Consider the following 15632-nt stretch of genomic DNA (forward strand, 5'->3'; position numbering starts at 1 on the left):
GGCGACCACTTTGACATTGTTATGTATTTATGTAAATTAGACCTACTGCCCTCATTTTAAATGAAATCGTAGTGAGGCTAGAAAGGCTTACTAGCATTAAAACAAGAGAATATTTTATTTGGTCGCCATTATGAAAGAGGTCTATATTTCGACACTCTGGTCTGGTGTTTTCTTCAAAGGGTGCTCACAAGAATGATGAACGAATTTTTGAGTGTCAATTTTTTCAGCTCTGGGACACTGCTAATTGGGGACACTGTAAATTGAAATCAACGCAAATCACGTGAAACGTTGGTTGTTTTGAGGAGAGCGGAAAACCGCAGTACCCGGAGAAAACCCTCTCGGAGCAGAGTAGAGAACCAACGAACTCAACCCACATATGACGCCGAATCTGGGAATTGAACCCGGGTCACATTGGTGGGAAGTCAATCTCGACTCCAGAGCTCTTCTCTTGACTGAGCGAGAGAAGAGCTGTGGGGAACCCTGAAACAAAGTGTCTTCTCATTGGTTTTCGTGAAGAACAATCAAAAGCGTCTCTAATTGGTGCATTCATGTTAGCGCGAGGAGTGAGCAGGCGCCGTAAGGTTCAAATAGCCAGTTTTTGGCTGTAAGAACACTACGGCGCATCTTCTCCTGCATAGAGTTTCCCAGAGCCTTGGGTCGATCCAAGGCTGTGGTGACGAGAGTGGTGGGAAGTGAGTGCTCTTACTACTGCGCATCCCTTGCTCCCCCCTTGCTTTAAAAAGGAAGGGGGGGGGGCATCATTTATGGTACAATGGTCGTCAGGTTTATCTACTCAGAGGCGGGCACTTTCCTTTCTTAGCAAACTTGTTAGCATATAAAAGGACTCTTGCGATAACTTTGGTTCACCTCCAGAGGTGATTATCGAAAACTTTGGGTATTTTAATGGTAAAATGTTTCTGTTTCTGTAGTAAACAAAGCCCAAAAAATTCATGGTTAAAACGCTTAAATTAAACTTCTCGTGAAAAGATGGTGAATAACGTATTGTTCTAAAAAATTCAGATTCGCTGATCTCCCAATGGTCGTCGAACGTTTCTTACTGTAGCAATAATTGACGTTTCTCTTCTTTTCTTTGCAGTTTGTTCTCTGAAGTTAAAGCGTTGCTTAAAATGCAATTCGCAGATTCAACAGAAAGCAACAGCGGGTACGTTGTTTGTTTTTTGCCCTTTTTTGTTAGTTACTGATGTTTTCGTTCAGTTTTGTCTCAACGATGGAGCGTATTTTTATGGTGGGGGCTTCGAAAGGTGGAAATCTAGGAGAACCCTCGAGGCTTGGAAGTGTAATTCTGGTGATTCTCCCCGACACTCCCCCCTCACCAATAATGTGGGGGAGGGGAGGGGGAAGCTTCTCTCCCAGGCAACAGTTCCGCCGTTTCTCTGGTAGAGCTGAGTGTCACTACAATAATGTGGCTATTATGAGGCAAGCCTTTGGAGAAGCATTGTAAATTCCATACAGCTCGGACTAGAATCTTATGTCTGGCTGTATCGGCATATATTCGACTTAAAAAAAAAATCGCTATTTTCGCAAATCCCATAATACAGTTCATTTTGAGGCGTTATTTGCATTAAAACAATGGATGTATCCAGTTGACTGAAGCATGCACGATACTGTCCCAAGAGTAAATAACAACCTCGTTCCCAGGGCTTTTCACCGCCGAGAGCCCGTCCCACTCTGGGCGGTGAAAAGCCCTGGAAACGAGGTTGTAAATAACTTGAATTTTTTTAATTGTAAAGAAGCCCCAAAAAACGTATTGCATTATGGGATTGGGAAATAGTCTGTATCTAAAATCGCGGTAAGAAAAGGAAACTGGGTTTTTTTCGGGATGAAATATCGGACTTCAGCCTCCTTAACCGGATGTCTTCAATCATTTTATTTGTAGAGAATGCCCCGGCCAGTGGTCCTACGATAATGGACGAGACAGACATGGCTAGGAAAATTCAACGTCTCGAGGCACGCCTTCAAGAACGAGAGGATACGATACAGTGTAGTATATGCATGGAGAGAGACAAAACTGTTGTGTTTTTATGTGGCCACGGAGCTTGCCACCAATGTTCTGAGAGACTGCAAATCTGTCACATTTGCAGAGTAGAGATTCAAAATAGAATACAAATGTACCAGTGATGATCGTCGATATCAACGTCATCAGTGGGCTTAAACAAGGACGACGAATATGGCTACGAGAACGTCATCTTAAAATATAACTTTACGTTATTCTAATAATATTAGTAAAATAATAATAATAATAATAATAATCACTTTGTTATAATCTCAAGCTAATCTACATGAGCAAAAGTGTTCTAATAAGCATGGCGACAGTAAGATCAAATGAATTCACATGAAATTTAAGCAAGTCAAATCAAATATTGGTTTTTGAAAAGGGGCAATAACCGGAGTAGCCGGAGAAAAACGTCTTGGAGCGGAGTAGAGAACCAACAAACTCAGTTCACATGCGACCTTGAGTCCGGGGGTCGAATCCGGTTGGTAGAAGGCGGATGTTAGAGAGCTTTAGATTTTAAACGAGAACGACTACGAGTACGAGATTTTCTCATAGAACAACAGTGAACGCGCGCAAACCAGCTTCATTTTGGCGGGAAAAACGTGATACCGACGTCATTTTAGTACGTGGTTTTGCAAAAATGTTGTCGTGTCAAAATAATTCAACAACACCGTAGCAGTTTTGGCATTCTTAGATCAGGAAAAAGGCTCAGCTACCAGTAATCTACACTGCTAAGAGTAAGATTAATCGTCCCGGTTATAAATCTTTTAACTATTCTCGCTAAAAATGGGCAGTCAAATCTCGTACTCGTTCTCGTCCTCGTCCTAGAATCTAAAGGTCTCTATTCTTCTCACCACAGCGTCAAATCTGCTTCCTCAAGGTCGTCAAATCCTTATACAACGTACTTAGTCGAGGGAGGTAGACCGAGTGTTTTGACGAGACGTCACGGTGGCCATGATGGTGTTTCTAAACAATGGAACGGCGGCTATTATTGTGTTCCTAACTAATCCTCCGGGAATTGAGCTCTATTATCGTGAAAACGTTTACTTATATTTCAATGGAAAAAAACAAGGTTACTTACTGATCGCGTGATTGAAAACACTTTAATTTCGTATTTATTCGAGGTCGTTCGGCATGGATAGTATGTGCCAACATTCCAGGAATAAAGTTGGTATGAACGGTGTGGTGTTTTGGTGAGCAAATTGAAAAGTTATCGTCACGTGCTCACGTGCTTCGCATAACCTCAAATTTGGTCATATTTTGTCGCTGTACGGACGGGAACGAAAACGAATTTTACATTAATGTCAAACGCGCGTATAGGCCGTGCAGCGCCTTTGTTTTTGTTCATTTTATAGCGTTCTCGTAGCCCTCATCGTTGTCCTTGCTTAATTTAAGCTCCTTGTCAAGATGGCTTGGTTGTCTAAGCGCTATTCTTGGGATGCACGTGACGTCACAAAAATTAAAATACAAAACTAAAGAGCTTTTTGAGTTTTTATCTTGATCAGCTACAAGAGGTTTTAAAAATATATCTGTTTGCATGTTTTCAGCTCGGTACCGTGCTTCGTTTCGAAAACAGAGCAGTTTGAATTTCAGAGTTTCTTACAGTGCGTGACATGTTGACGGCTTTCGAAAAACATGCCATTTGCATAAAAACATCGATTTCCCTCGTGTTTTTGTGGCCTAAACAGGTAATATACTAGGAGACGTGTCTATACGAATGTTTGCTATCTCGTTATACAGCAGAAAGTGTTAATACAGCCAAACTAAATTCCAGATGTTTCTATAGGTTTCCGGCCGCCATGTTGGTGTACTTCGGCAGTACACCAACATGGCGCCTCCATACTAAACTCTACAAATTTGAGTAATAAATTTCGCCGAATAACTCAAGTACGGAATATCGCACAGCCCTGAGACATGGACCCGTTGTTTATTTATTCCACTTCTATAAAATTTCCATTTCTTGACTCAATTTCTTAAATGGTAAGCGATTTATGTTTTCACTTGCGTGACGTGCAACCCAAGAATCCGTCGTGCACATGTGGTTGCCATAGTAACTTGATTGGGACTTGAGTGCATTATATGAATAAGAAGAGCATCCGGTTATTTCTGAAAAGATGGAAGATTTGATGTCGAGGAACAAATTTGTATTAAAACACGGGAGATTTACAGCACCAAAATAGGCCTATAAAATTCATGCATGTCAACAAACGGACGTGCAAAATAGCCACGTGTCGCAAAATCACGTGGATTTGAAGCACCCACGCTCTAAAATGGGACTTATGGCGAGTACCTTACACGGGAGAAACAGGTGAAAGAGCTTCGTCAACGAAGCGACTGATGAGAGAAAAACTCCTAAAACAATATGATTTTATATTTTTAATTTAATTCAATTTTTATTGGAAGATGAGTTTGAAACAGGAAGGGCCTTTCGGCCTTGAAACTTCTCGCAGTTTGAAGCCTTTACGAACATGTCTAGCTGAGAATCGACCAACATTTTAAGCGGTTTTAGGTTAGAAACTCTTGCGTTTTCTCACAAATGGGTGAGTAATGCAAAGTCACTTAGAGCTAATACCGGTAAGACTTCTCTGAATGGTTCAGGTATGACCAGCAGTTTCCTCTAGATTGATGTACCACAGCTTTCTGACAAACGCTGAATCAGTTAAATGTGCGCATTTCTCAGACATGTAAGTTTAGGTTTTCTAAAATTATCATGTATAAATACGATAACTCGGTCCTGTCTTTATGACAATAGATTGTAATTTGGTTCATTGATGAGAAAGGTATTAGCTGAATAAGCTCGCCAAACCAAGCAGCTTTTCCTTGTTATAGTGAATGGTCAAGGAAATTGTATACTTCAAGTACATCAGTGAAGAGTAACTCTATTTATAAAATAATTAGGATAGTACGCGCACTCTCATTGGTCAATAGCTGTGTTTAGATGAGATTATGTAAACACGGCTATGACATCACACGAATTTTGATTGGTTATGTGTTGTCAGGCGCGCGTTTTGAATGGCTGGTAGGAAATATGAGCGTGTATGAAGAAAACCTGTAATAAAGAAGTTAAAAAACCAGCATTTTCTTCATTTGTCGAATTATTTTTGAGAAATATTTTATAAAAGCAATAGAGGACTTTTTCCTTGTTTACATAGCCTCATTTAAACACTCGGGGAAGTTGGGAGAACTCTCGACATTTATGCAAACCCTCGACTGCGTCTCGGGTTTGCATCACTATCTCGAATTCTCCCAATAGGCCATTTTACAGTTTTTTGCTCAGCGACCTAGCCTATGAATGGCTGCGAGGCTGCCGGTGACCTTGCATTGATACAGACCTCACTGCTTTTATCATGTAAATTGTGTTGTTGTAATGCTAATTAGTCCATATTAACATTACAAAAGCACAGAGGTTTGTATCAAAACAGGGTAACCGGCAGCCTCGCTTCAATTCTTAGGCCAGGTAACTTAGCTACAACTGTAAAATGGTCTATTCCCCTCGTGTTTAAATGAAGCTATTTAAACGCGGAAAAAATCCTCTATTGCTTAAGTATCTTACAGACAAGGTTAAGTGAAAGTGAAAACAGATGCTCTGCTTATGCCCAAATCCCTTCAAACAGTTTTTGAAAAGAGGAACCTATTTATAGAGATTTAAGCAACGAGGTACAGAGATTAAAATGGCGAGTATACACCTTATTCCAAAATGGCCGCCATTTTAGTATTTTTTGTTTGATTACAAATTGGCTCTTTTGGCGTCGTTCAGGGTTAAATATTGTTTTAAATTTTAGGTCTGAAAGCGAGGCCAAAAGGGCCAATTTGCAAGGAAACAAAAGAATCCGAAAATGGTGGTCATTTTGGAAAAAGGTGTATAAAATTTTAAAACGTAGAATTAGCCATGATAGAAGCGTTACAAAGAGAAATTAAAGATACGAGAAAGGAGATGAGAAAAAAAAGAGCTTTTTTTCTTGTTATACTGCTGTAAAACGGACGTTTTTTTGCTTTATGGCCACAGCTGCGTGGCATGTGGGAAGTAAAATATTGATAATAGACCATTTACAGTTTTGTGCTCAGTTACCAGGCCTTTGAATAAAAGCGAGGCTGGAGTTGACCTTGCTTTGACACAAACCTCATTGCTTTTCTTATGTAAATAGAAATTCATTAGCATTGCAATAACATGATTTACATAACAAAAGCCACGAGGTTTGTGTCAAAGCAAGGTCAACTCCAGCCTCGCTATTATTCAAGGCCTGGTAACTGAGCACAGAACTGTAGAATGGTTTATGCGATAATTTTGATTGTTTGGACGGGTTTTAAAGGACCTTGTGGCATAAAGTGTGGTTTTTTGGTGGTATCAAAAATGGAACCTCGAAGCTTGAGACAGGGAGACCCCGTTCAATATTCCTCGTTCCTGAAGTAAGTTCCAGGTGTTGTGGACTTGTCTCTGCAGGCTAAAACGTAATTGAATCTGTTGTTTGATCCTAACCAACATGGGGAAGCAGCAGGCCTCGATTGTTCAAAGGGTGGATAACGCTATTTACCGGATAAATCACAGTAGTGGATGAACACTAGCGAAACCAATTGAGTTATCCAGTAGATAGCGCTAACCACCCTTCGAACAACGTCGAGCGTCTTGAGTATTTCGTGATTAATCCAACTGGTTCACGTTGAAAAATGTGAGCGAAGAATCGGATAATTTACCCTTTAATATTGGAGAGATTAACGTTTTGACTTTGAAGGAACGGCACTGAAAATATATTAAAGTGCAAAACAGTTGGCTGGTCTTTCATATACCGGATCTGATTTAATTAATGTTCATAAAACAAAAGAACAAAGTGAACATAACAATACCTAATTAGCAAGGCCCAATCGGAATAACCATGTTTGTTTTGTCCTCCGCCATTTTAGTCCGGTATATGAAAGTCTATCCAAACAGTTACAAAGCGTGAAAATTTCATGTCTTCTTGGTTTGCATCCACGTGATGAGACGCCCATGTTGGTGTACAAAACAATAGAAAATGGTTCCACAAGTTTTTGAATAATAATAGAGTGAAATTCCCAAAAGACATTTTACAACATTGTTCTGTACATCAACATCGCCGCCGTGACGTCTGATGAAAAGCACCGATTGTTTTTGCTCATGAAGTATGCAAATTTGTGACATTTCCGTCACCGTTGTCTTTTCTTAAGCGGGGAGTTTAGAATGCCACTAAACAATTTGATTGGTTAAAAGAGTGCTGCACGCGCGGTACGCATTTTAGCACATTCCTCTCCAGTTCTCGACAAAACAACATCGCGGAAATCATTGGTTTAATAAAAGTGCTGTAAGCATTTGAGAAATTTCGGTCCTCTTCTCTTTAAAACAACAACGTAAAATGTCCAAATTTAAGGAGTGTTTTATACCCTGCAAGCAGAGCCTCTCTAAAACTCATGATCATCAAAGGGCGAGCGAGAGAGCCTCTGCAGAAATTGTGTCAAGGCTTTTAAGTCGCCGCAGTTTAAAGGGGCTAGGTCACGCAATTTTAGGCAAATTCAGCACTGATCGAATGGTCATAGAATTAACTAAAATATTAAAATAACTTTTCAAAACTATAGAAGAACCCTAACAAAACACAGGGAAGCCAAGAAGGGACATGGACGGACAAAACTGGAGAGGATTGAAATGGATTGAATTTGGGTAAATTTGAAAAAACGTCGGCCCACCTTTTTTCAAATTTATATCCGTCGATATCAAAATGTCATTTACAAAGCTGGAAAATCATTCTCAGTTGTTATGTGGCCGTGATTTTGCAAATGAAAGCCTCTTGCTCTGCCAATTTGACGTTTAGAGCTCATAATTAACACAATTAAACAAAATTACTTAAAATAGCGTGACCTAGCCCCTTTAACTTTCTGGGCTAGTCAAACCGGTTTAGGCAGCGCGCGCATCATATTTTTGGCAAGGCGAAGGTCAAAATCGAGGCTTCAGTACGAAAATCAAAATGGCGTCTAGTAGTGCGATCGAGACTTGGCCTGAGTTTGAAACTGTCTTCAAGCACGACTTGTCACGACTTCTGCAGAGTCCTTTCTTTCTGGTCGAGATAAGAAAGGCTTTGCTGGCGGGGTGGGTGTTTACGGCAACGTGAGTAAACAACAGTCATTCTTTCCTTCGTTATTTTTACTTCAAAGTCGTTCGTACCAAGGCTATAATATAAAGATTTAGCCAAGCCTAAAAGCGGAGCTCCCGTTTCTAACCCCAGAAAGCAAAATTGTGTGCATGGAACTGAATAATTATGCTTCTGCATAAAGTACAAAATTAATCGTCATTAGTGTATACAGTTTACAATGATCAAACACCTCTGAGCTGCCAGCAGTAAACGAAGAAGCCTTGTGCACAAACAATACCCAACGATTTTAATCAACTACTAAGGCCCGTTTTAAGCGTCGCATTTCACATGTGCCAAATCTAATGCAAATCAACAAAAACAATAGATTGTTCTCCTTTGCATTAGATTCGGCACATGTGAAGTGCGACGTTTAAAACAGGCTTAACACTGAAATAACATACGTAGTCATCTCTTTCACAACATTTTCTGTCACGTCGGATTACCAGTCAAACGGTTTGACTGGTAATCTTTACACCCTCTCTCTTCAGTTAGAACAACAGCAAAAATCTTACTAATAGACCAATTCGGCTAACTCAATGTTGTACCCAATTCAAATCTCTCGGGGTTAAGATTCTTTATGTTTTGAATTTGCATGACAATGAAGCATTCACATTTAAATGATATGGAAATACTTGGAACAAAAGGTCTGAATTGGGTACAACATTGAGATAGCCGAATCGGTCTATTAAAAAGTCAAGCTTAAAAGAGAAATTCGCTTAAATTCGGCTGGAATTTCACAGTCAAACAAAGCATTTCACGACTGGACATCCATTTGACACAAAAAGCCCGTTGCTCTTCACTAACATGATTTCCTGCCAGAAAAACGCGGGTTGCCAAATGCAACGCTGCCACTTGATTTCCCGGCAAGGAAAATTGCCTCCCAACCTCCACCCCGGCAGTCTGCACGCGTGGGCGTACGCCGACGTCATAACCAAAATTTATGGTATGGATAGATTTCCCGGAAAAACTTAACAATGGCGCTTCGCTGGCGCGCTTTGCACGCCTAAGCTCCGTTGTTGTAGTAGTTCACACATCGTAGGACGTGAACAAGATGGACCAATCGCGAAACACTTCAGGTAGCTCAAAGTTATGTTTTGAAGGGCAAATTGTCTTGCCGTTTAATACTAGTACGTGAAGCAGCGGATGATAAAAGTGGGTCCCATGACGAATTAACCTTTCCTTTATTCTCGCTATAGTTTACTTAAACGCTAGTTGAATTAAAAAAACTCCTGAAGAAAATCACTAAAACCCGCTCTTTTATACAGAACATTTCATGCATAAACTGTATAAACTACTTGATCACTTTTAGCTGAATAATGAGTGCAGAACTTTAAATTATTCGAACGATTCAAAAAACCCTTATCAGTTCACGTTTGATATATTGCATATCTTTTGATACCAATGAGGTTACCTAAAATGTGCCAATAGAACTTTTTTGTTTGAAGAAATAAAATTTCTTCTCCTACTGTTCTTTGGAATTTTTAAAGAGTACAAATAATGTAAACAGATAACGTGCTCTTTTCGAAGCAATTCTAATTGTTTTAAGGGAATTAGCAGATCCATTCATCAACTTCTTTGACTTAAAGAAACGATGCTATATTCGAAAGTTCGCCCTGTGGCCTTGTCAGTTAATAATAGACATAAACGCGTTCGTAATACCTGTAGCCTTTTCTTTTGACAAGGCTTTTTGGATGACTTTTAGCAGATGCGTTGTAAAGCTCACACATCCTAGGCCCAGGGCCCTCCAGTTGCTGCGCTGTAAATGAAACGCATGCGCTGTGCTGACTGCACCGAAACCCGCACTCTGTATCGCTGGCCACATTCACTTGACGAAGCAGAAATCCCTCTAAAGCAATGTCTGTGATAGGCTGCATTGTCTGGAAGAAGCTTGATTGCACTGTTTATGGTAAGAGTAAGTAGTTTTTGAAATTTGATTAGTGACTGATAGTTGCTCATTCATTGGTTGCTCAAGACCTTACTGATATACTGAGTATTTGCCACGTGAATTTTTAACGTAGATTTTCTGGTTTTTTTCCCACCTCCAAACACCGACCTGCTGACTCGAATTTGCTTGCAAAGGGAAACAAAGTAGAACGCGAATTCTTCTCATGACCTTCGACTCTACCCTTTCATTTGCGCAGGATTATTCCAACATCCAACGGTTTCATTTTTTGCTGCCATCACTGTAGCGAAACGAGTTCGTTGCTAACCTCTAGAGTTGTGATCGCGTTACTTTGATCAAATATGTGTTATGTATTTAATTTTCCGGATAATCAGGTGGAGGCAGTAAAAGAGGGAAACCGTTAGTCGTCTGCTTTCCTACATGAAAGGCACGCCAACAGAAGAGCGACAAATGATCACTTAAGCCTGGTTTTCACCAGCGACGCAAGCACAAACGCAAGTATAACAGCGCTTATTTCACCGTGAAAACGGCGTGGACGCAAGCATAATCACAACGGCAAGCACAGCTGCAAGTGCAGCTGGGAAGTTGAACCGGGGACTACCAGGATCAAATTCAAAGAGTGGTTAGAGTGGGTCTTGAACCCGGGATCTCCGGATCTCAAGGCAAGCGCCCTAACCACTTGGCCATACTGCCTCCTAAAAACGCAGAAGAAGGCACTCATTCCAGATTTCCTACGTCTGCGCATTTGAACAAAATGGCGGTTGCCGTGGTTGATTTTGATTCTTATGTCGACTTTCGTTTTCACAAGCATAATTTAGTTATTATCCTTGTGCTTGCGGTTGTGATTGCGTCACCAGTGAAAACCAGGCTTTAACGACAAAGGATTCTTGTGTTTTTAATAAAGCCCTGGCTAAACGAGAGCGAGAGTTGATGAGAGATGACGAGAGTTGAAACTCTTGAGGGTGATCGAGAGTTGCTAGTTGGCCAAACGATAGCGAGACTTGACGAGAGATATGAGCAACTAAATCCAAAATATAGGGTGTTTTTGCTGGGCTTTCCCGTTGCCAAGGTAACTTATTACATCACAATAATGATCATAGCTTGTTTGGAATTAATCGGTGTTTCATCTGGTACCATAACATTACTAACACGTGATACAGTGTCATAGCGTTATTCGATTTAAACAGAAAGTCTTCTATATATAAGTGCTGAAGCCTTTTCGAGCCTCCTTAACTCAGCCATGTCCCATGACCAACTAGACCCCAGGACACCTCCACCAACTGAGCTATCAAGACAGCTGGGAGCTGGTCGCGGGGTCAAGTCATATCCCGTAATTATAAGAGGTGAATGGAATGACGTTTTCAGAAAATTAAAAGGATCGTTAGATAAGCAGACAGTCTTTTTCACTGGTTTCATTTTCGTTCGCTTTCTTGTTCCAAGAATTAGTTTGCACTGCTTGCAAGGAATTAATGCTAAGTTTGCATCCACGTGATGAGACGGCCATGTTGATGTACAAAACAAAAGAAAATGGCCCCACAAGTTTTTGAATAATAATAGAGTCAAATTCCCAAAAGACATTTTACAGCATTGTTCTGTACATCAACATGGCCGCCGTGATATCACATGAAAACCATCAATTGACTGTGAACTCTTAACTTACCTTTGGTACATGGAAGTACAATGTTAAGTCGACAGTACACCTCCAAATCATTAACATTATCATTGGTCCATATCCACAGCGCATTGCTGTCAATACTGTCGAATCCTCCCCAGGGAAATGTTTGATCGCTATTAGGTGCATAGGACGCTGCCATTGGCCAGCTGTCGTCTTCATAATTTCTCATATTCCAGCCTAGCGAAACACTATTTGTGCATTTCCAGGAATTATCCGTGACCAAACCATTTCCAAAAGATCCAATAATTGCTTTCTCCCAAGGTGGTGGATCTCCTTTGCATTTTAGAGCAACAACCTGACTCCCTGGTTGGATTTCGTATTGGCGAAAACCTCTGGATTTTATGCCTGTGTTACCTTCACCTAACAGTTTGCCATCAACGTATACGGTAAGGTAATCATCGCAGGTAACGTTGAATTGGATGGAAGAGGTAGTGCCTTTGCGTAAAAAATGGGTTAATTACAATGACACCAAATTGATATAATTTGGAGCTCAAGAACGCGACATTTTTGAACCACGGAAAGCAACGGGAAGTGAGTTGTTTTCTCTTTTAACTTGTCTTCACGCAACCACATTTATATTGCTAAGTATCTTTTCTCTGTTAGAGATAATTAGGATAAAACTCTGGGAGACACTAATGTCCTGGTATGCGGAAAGTTCACTTCTGGTTGCTGTCCGTGACTAAAAAATATCTCGAGCTCTCTACGCACAAAGATTTTTTCGTTGAATTTGTATAGGTATTCGCATGATTTCGAATACAATTGGAATAAACGAGCTCGAGTAAATTTTTTCAAAGACGAAAAAAATTTGGGCGACTGCAATTTCTAGTCTTTGAAAAAGGTTACGAGTGGTTATTTATTCCAAATAGCAGGAGAAAAATCATGGGATTACGTATTGATACTAAACCAATCTCGCCCTCCCCACCCTTGTTATAAGTTGTGTTAAGACATGCGCAATTGTAGAATAAAGCCGGTGAGCGTAGTTCTATTTGTTATTCCACTGGAATCGTAAAATTTAATCTTAGCGTTTCCTTCATTCAGATAAATCATGGCATGTTTGATTTTTGACCTTTGAGTCCCAACAGTGATTGATTTTAATTTTCTCTTCACAAGCACAATACATTCTTAAGCAGAGTGGTGACGAGAATAAAAAAATTATCACCTGGAGATATCGTCAAATTCCCATAACTGACATAAAAAGTAACGTATGGTAGCCAGTAAGGAGAAATAACTTTCAGATCTTTGTATTTAAGTTCTAGTCGACGGAATGTTGACTCTTGATTTGACTTGATTCTTTGTTTCAAAGTAATGGTTTACTAGTAATAAAGTGAGATAAAATATCGTAAAAGTTGACTCTGGCTAAAAAAAGATGAATAACTTGGACGTTTCTGTTACTCCGCTAACCTTCTTCAGGAAAATGTAAAGTGCGGCGGCTTCCCTGGTGTTGCGACTCACTGGTCGCCAAATTAAGCGACCAAAAAATGATCGCTGGCAACTAGATTTTCAAAACTGGTCGCCAGCTGGCGAATCACGTTTTGTCTGATAACCCAGGATAAACAGCAGACAACTTCTGTATTTGAATCTTTAGTATGATGAAATCGCTTGGAACTGGTAGCTAGAACACGATTCACCTTTCTTTGTCCAGTAAAATAATGTCGAAATACTACAAGAAAATCGGTGTCACACTCTGTTAATTAATAGCACAAAATGTACTTCGATACTTCGATCACCGCGTTTAATAGGCGCCATATTGTTTCAGCGGCTTCATGGGATCGTGGGCGCACTTAAACGCCTTTTGCCTGAGTTTTTGCGGCCGGAAGACGAAGATTTAGCAAGAAGGTTAACTGAAAATTTAAATCCATCGTCAGTTGTGAATGCTGAAAACGTAGATTTATCCAAATTACCGAAGGACCTCCTCGGAACTAGCTTGATATTGATAATATATATATTGATAATGAACCTGGACATCGCACAATGAGTTTGAAATTTGAAAGGAACCTTCAAAAAGAAACCTGTACCCTTAACGTAAAGTAGGTTGGAGAACTTGTCCCCTCTGTTAGAAGGCGGACACCTGCAAAATTGACTACACAAGGTGATTCATAAATCGAGGTAAACAAGGTAGATAGCTAGAAAAGTACTTTAAGAAACCAAGTTCCTCTGATTCTAGAGGCTGCTGAAACTGTACGAGGCGCTCCTTTTATTTTATCCCGAAAATTCATGACCTTATTAAATGAGAGGATATTAGAGCGTGTATCAGATTTAAGCCAATCATTTCGAAGTACATTCACTGCTTTTAATTTTCTTTGAGCTTAAAATGACGACAAAGAAGAAAGAAGTACTTCTGCCAATGCCTTCAAATTATCTACCTTGAATGAGGTGATTTATTTCCTTCGGTCGCCTGTCATTCCTCTTTCAATATTTTTCTACTGACTTATTTGTTTTCAACATGTCTTACGAATGAACGTCAGGAATCTTTTCCTTTCGTTAAACATTGTCTCGTTCAATTTTAAAATGGATACTGAATTAAACACGGTGCATAAAATATAATTATTGAAGATCTCAGAACGCTGTTGAAGTTATCAATCTCATTATTTTTTGAGGAAGGAAGAAAAAGACAAAAGCTTAATCTTGACACAAAATCGTAAAATTTTAACGAACCTTTAAAACCTGCATTCGGGTTTTGAAATACACGAGTTTGGCTTAAATATAGGACAGCTTACATGAGTAAATTCGTACATTAATTCACACGACGGTCTCGTGTCGGAAACCACTTGAAAGTCTGTAAACTCGTTGACACAAATTGATAACATCGTCATAGAAGAGTAAAAAAGACTTAGACACACGCAATTTTTTTCAAGGTTTCACTGTTATTTTGATAGTTTAGGCAATTCATAATAGTTGTATACTGATGAATGTAGAAGTTTAAACTGAAGTCATTCACTTGTTTAAAAGTTATCGTGGACATGAGATGGTACAAGACCCTAAAACATTTTCCAATAAATTTAGTGATTAAGATTATGTTTTACCTTTATCGCTGCAACTCGGAGAGGAGTGACAACTTCCTATTACAAACACGACCCAGATCGTTCCCAGAGGAATGGACATTTTTAAAAGCGTTGCCTCAATCTGCAGCCATACTTCTCTTCCGAAGGAGGAAAAAATACAACTTTATTTGCATAAAATTCACATTTCTCTCGAAAAATGAACAGATTTCAAAAGCTCGGTATTCTCTCCGGCACGAACAGGATGCGACACATAAAATTGTAAGCATTTTGATTGCGTTTATTTTATGGCAGCCAATCGGAAAATAGCTTTTGTAATCGTCGAATGAAAATTGCCAATTAACAAGAGCGTAAAAAATGATCACAAACAAGCCACCAAATATTTTGCGTCTATAGGAAAGAAATCTTCCTAATTTTGTTATTGTCATGCCCCCAAAGTCTTTCTTTCTATTATCTCTGGATTATCGCACTGTATGACCCAAATATAAGTTGTCTTTATGCCGCATCAGCGTATAAAACAAACGTTCGTTTCGTTTGTTTGTTTTTTTTTTTCGCGCAGGTGCGAATAGATTTGATGTACAGTACTTTTTCATGAATGTACACAGCAAATCTCTCAGTAAGATTGAAACTTTGAGTCATAATGGAGTTTTAAGTCTTGTTTTCGAGACAAAGGCTTTTCCTTACTTATTTCATATAATGTTTTTTGAATGAATTTTATAATAACCAATTTTATCGCAAATCATTTCCAATTGATTGATATTACAATCCACACAAAGCCGACGTTTCTCATTTCCTTTGGAACATTAAGTAATATCATTCATGTATCCGTACACTTTTCCCCGCCCTATTCTCCAAACGGGAAGAAGGAACTGATGATCCGTACACTTTATTTTAAATCGAAAAC

General features: G+C 39.5%; 2 protein-coding genes across 2 annotated transcripts in view; one reads left to right on the plus strand and one right to left on the minus strand.

Annotated features, from left to right (window-relative positions):
* The window catches only part of LOC138032812 (E3 ubiquitin-protein ligase MIB2-like), a 40819-nt gene extending 35731 nt beyond the window's left edge, over nt 1-5088 (plus strand). Inside the window, exons 18-19 of the mRNA XM_068880533.1 lie at nt 1097-1162; nt 1898-5088. Of these exons, the coding sequence (XP_068736634.1) occupies nt 1097-1162; nt 1898-2139 (308 nt within the window). The 3' untranslated portion in view covers nt 2140-5088. The remainder of the gene's footprint in view (nt 1-1096; nt 1163-1897) is intronic.
* A 4229-nt stretch (nt 5089-9317) lies between these two features.
* LOC138032347 (uncharacterized) lies at nt 9318-14951 on the minus strand. Its single transcript, XM_068880006.1, has 3 exons — nt 14753-14951; nt 11715-12164; nt 9318-10048 (listed from the first exon to the last, which is right to left on the minus strand). The coding sequence occupies exons 1-3, from the start codon at nt 14829-14831 to the stop codon at nt 9780-9782; spliced, it is 798 nt and encodes a 265-aa protein (XP_068736107.1). The 5' UTR covers nt 14832-14951; the 3' UTR covers nt 9318-9779.
* Between the last annotated feature and the right edge of the window lie 681 nt (nt 14952-15632).

Source organism: Montipora capricornis, chromosome 14 (assembly GCF_036669925.1).
Source record: "Montipora capricornis isolate CH-2021 chromosome 14, ASM3666992v2, whole genome shotgun sequence".
NCBI lineage: Eukaryota > Metazoa > Cnidaria > Anthozoa > Scleractinia > Acroporidae > Montipora > Montipora capricornis.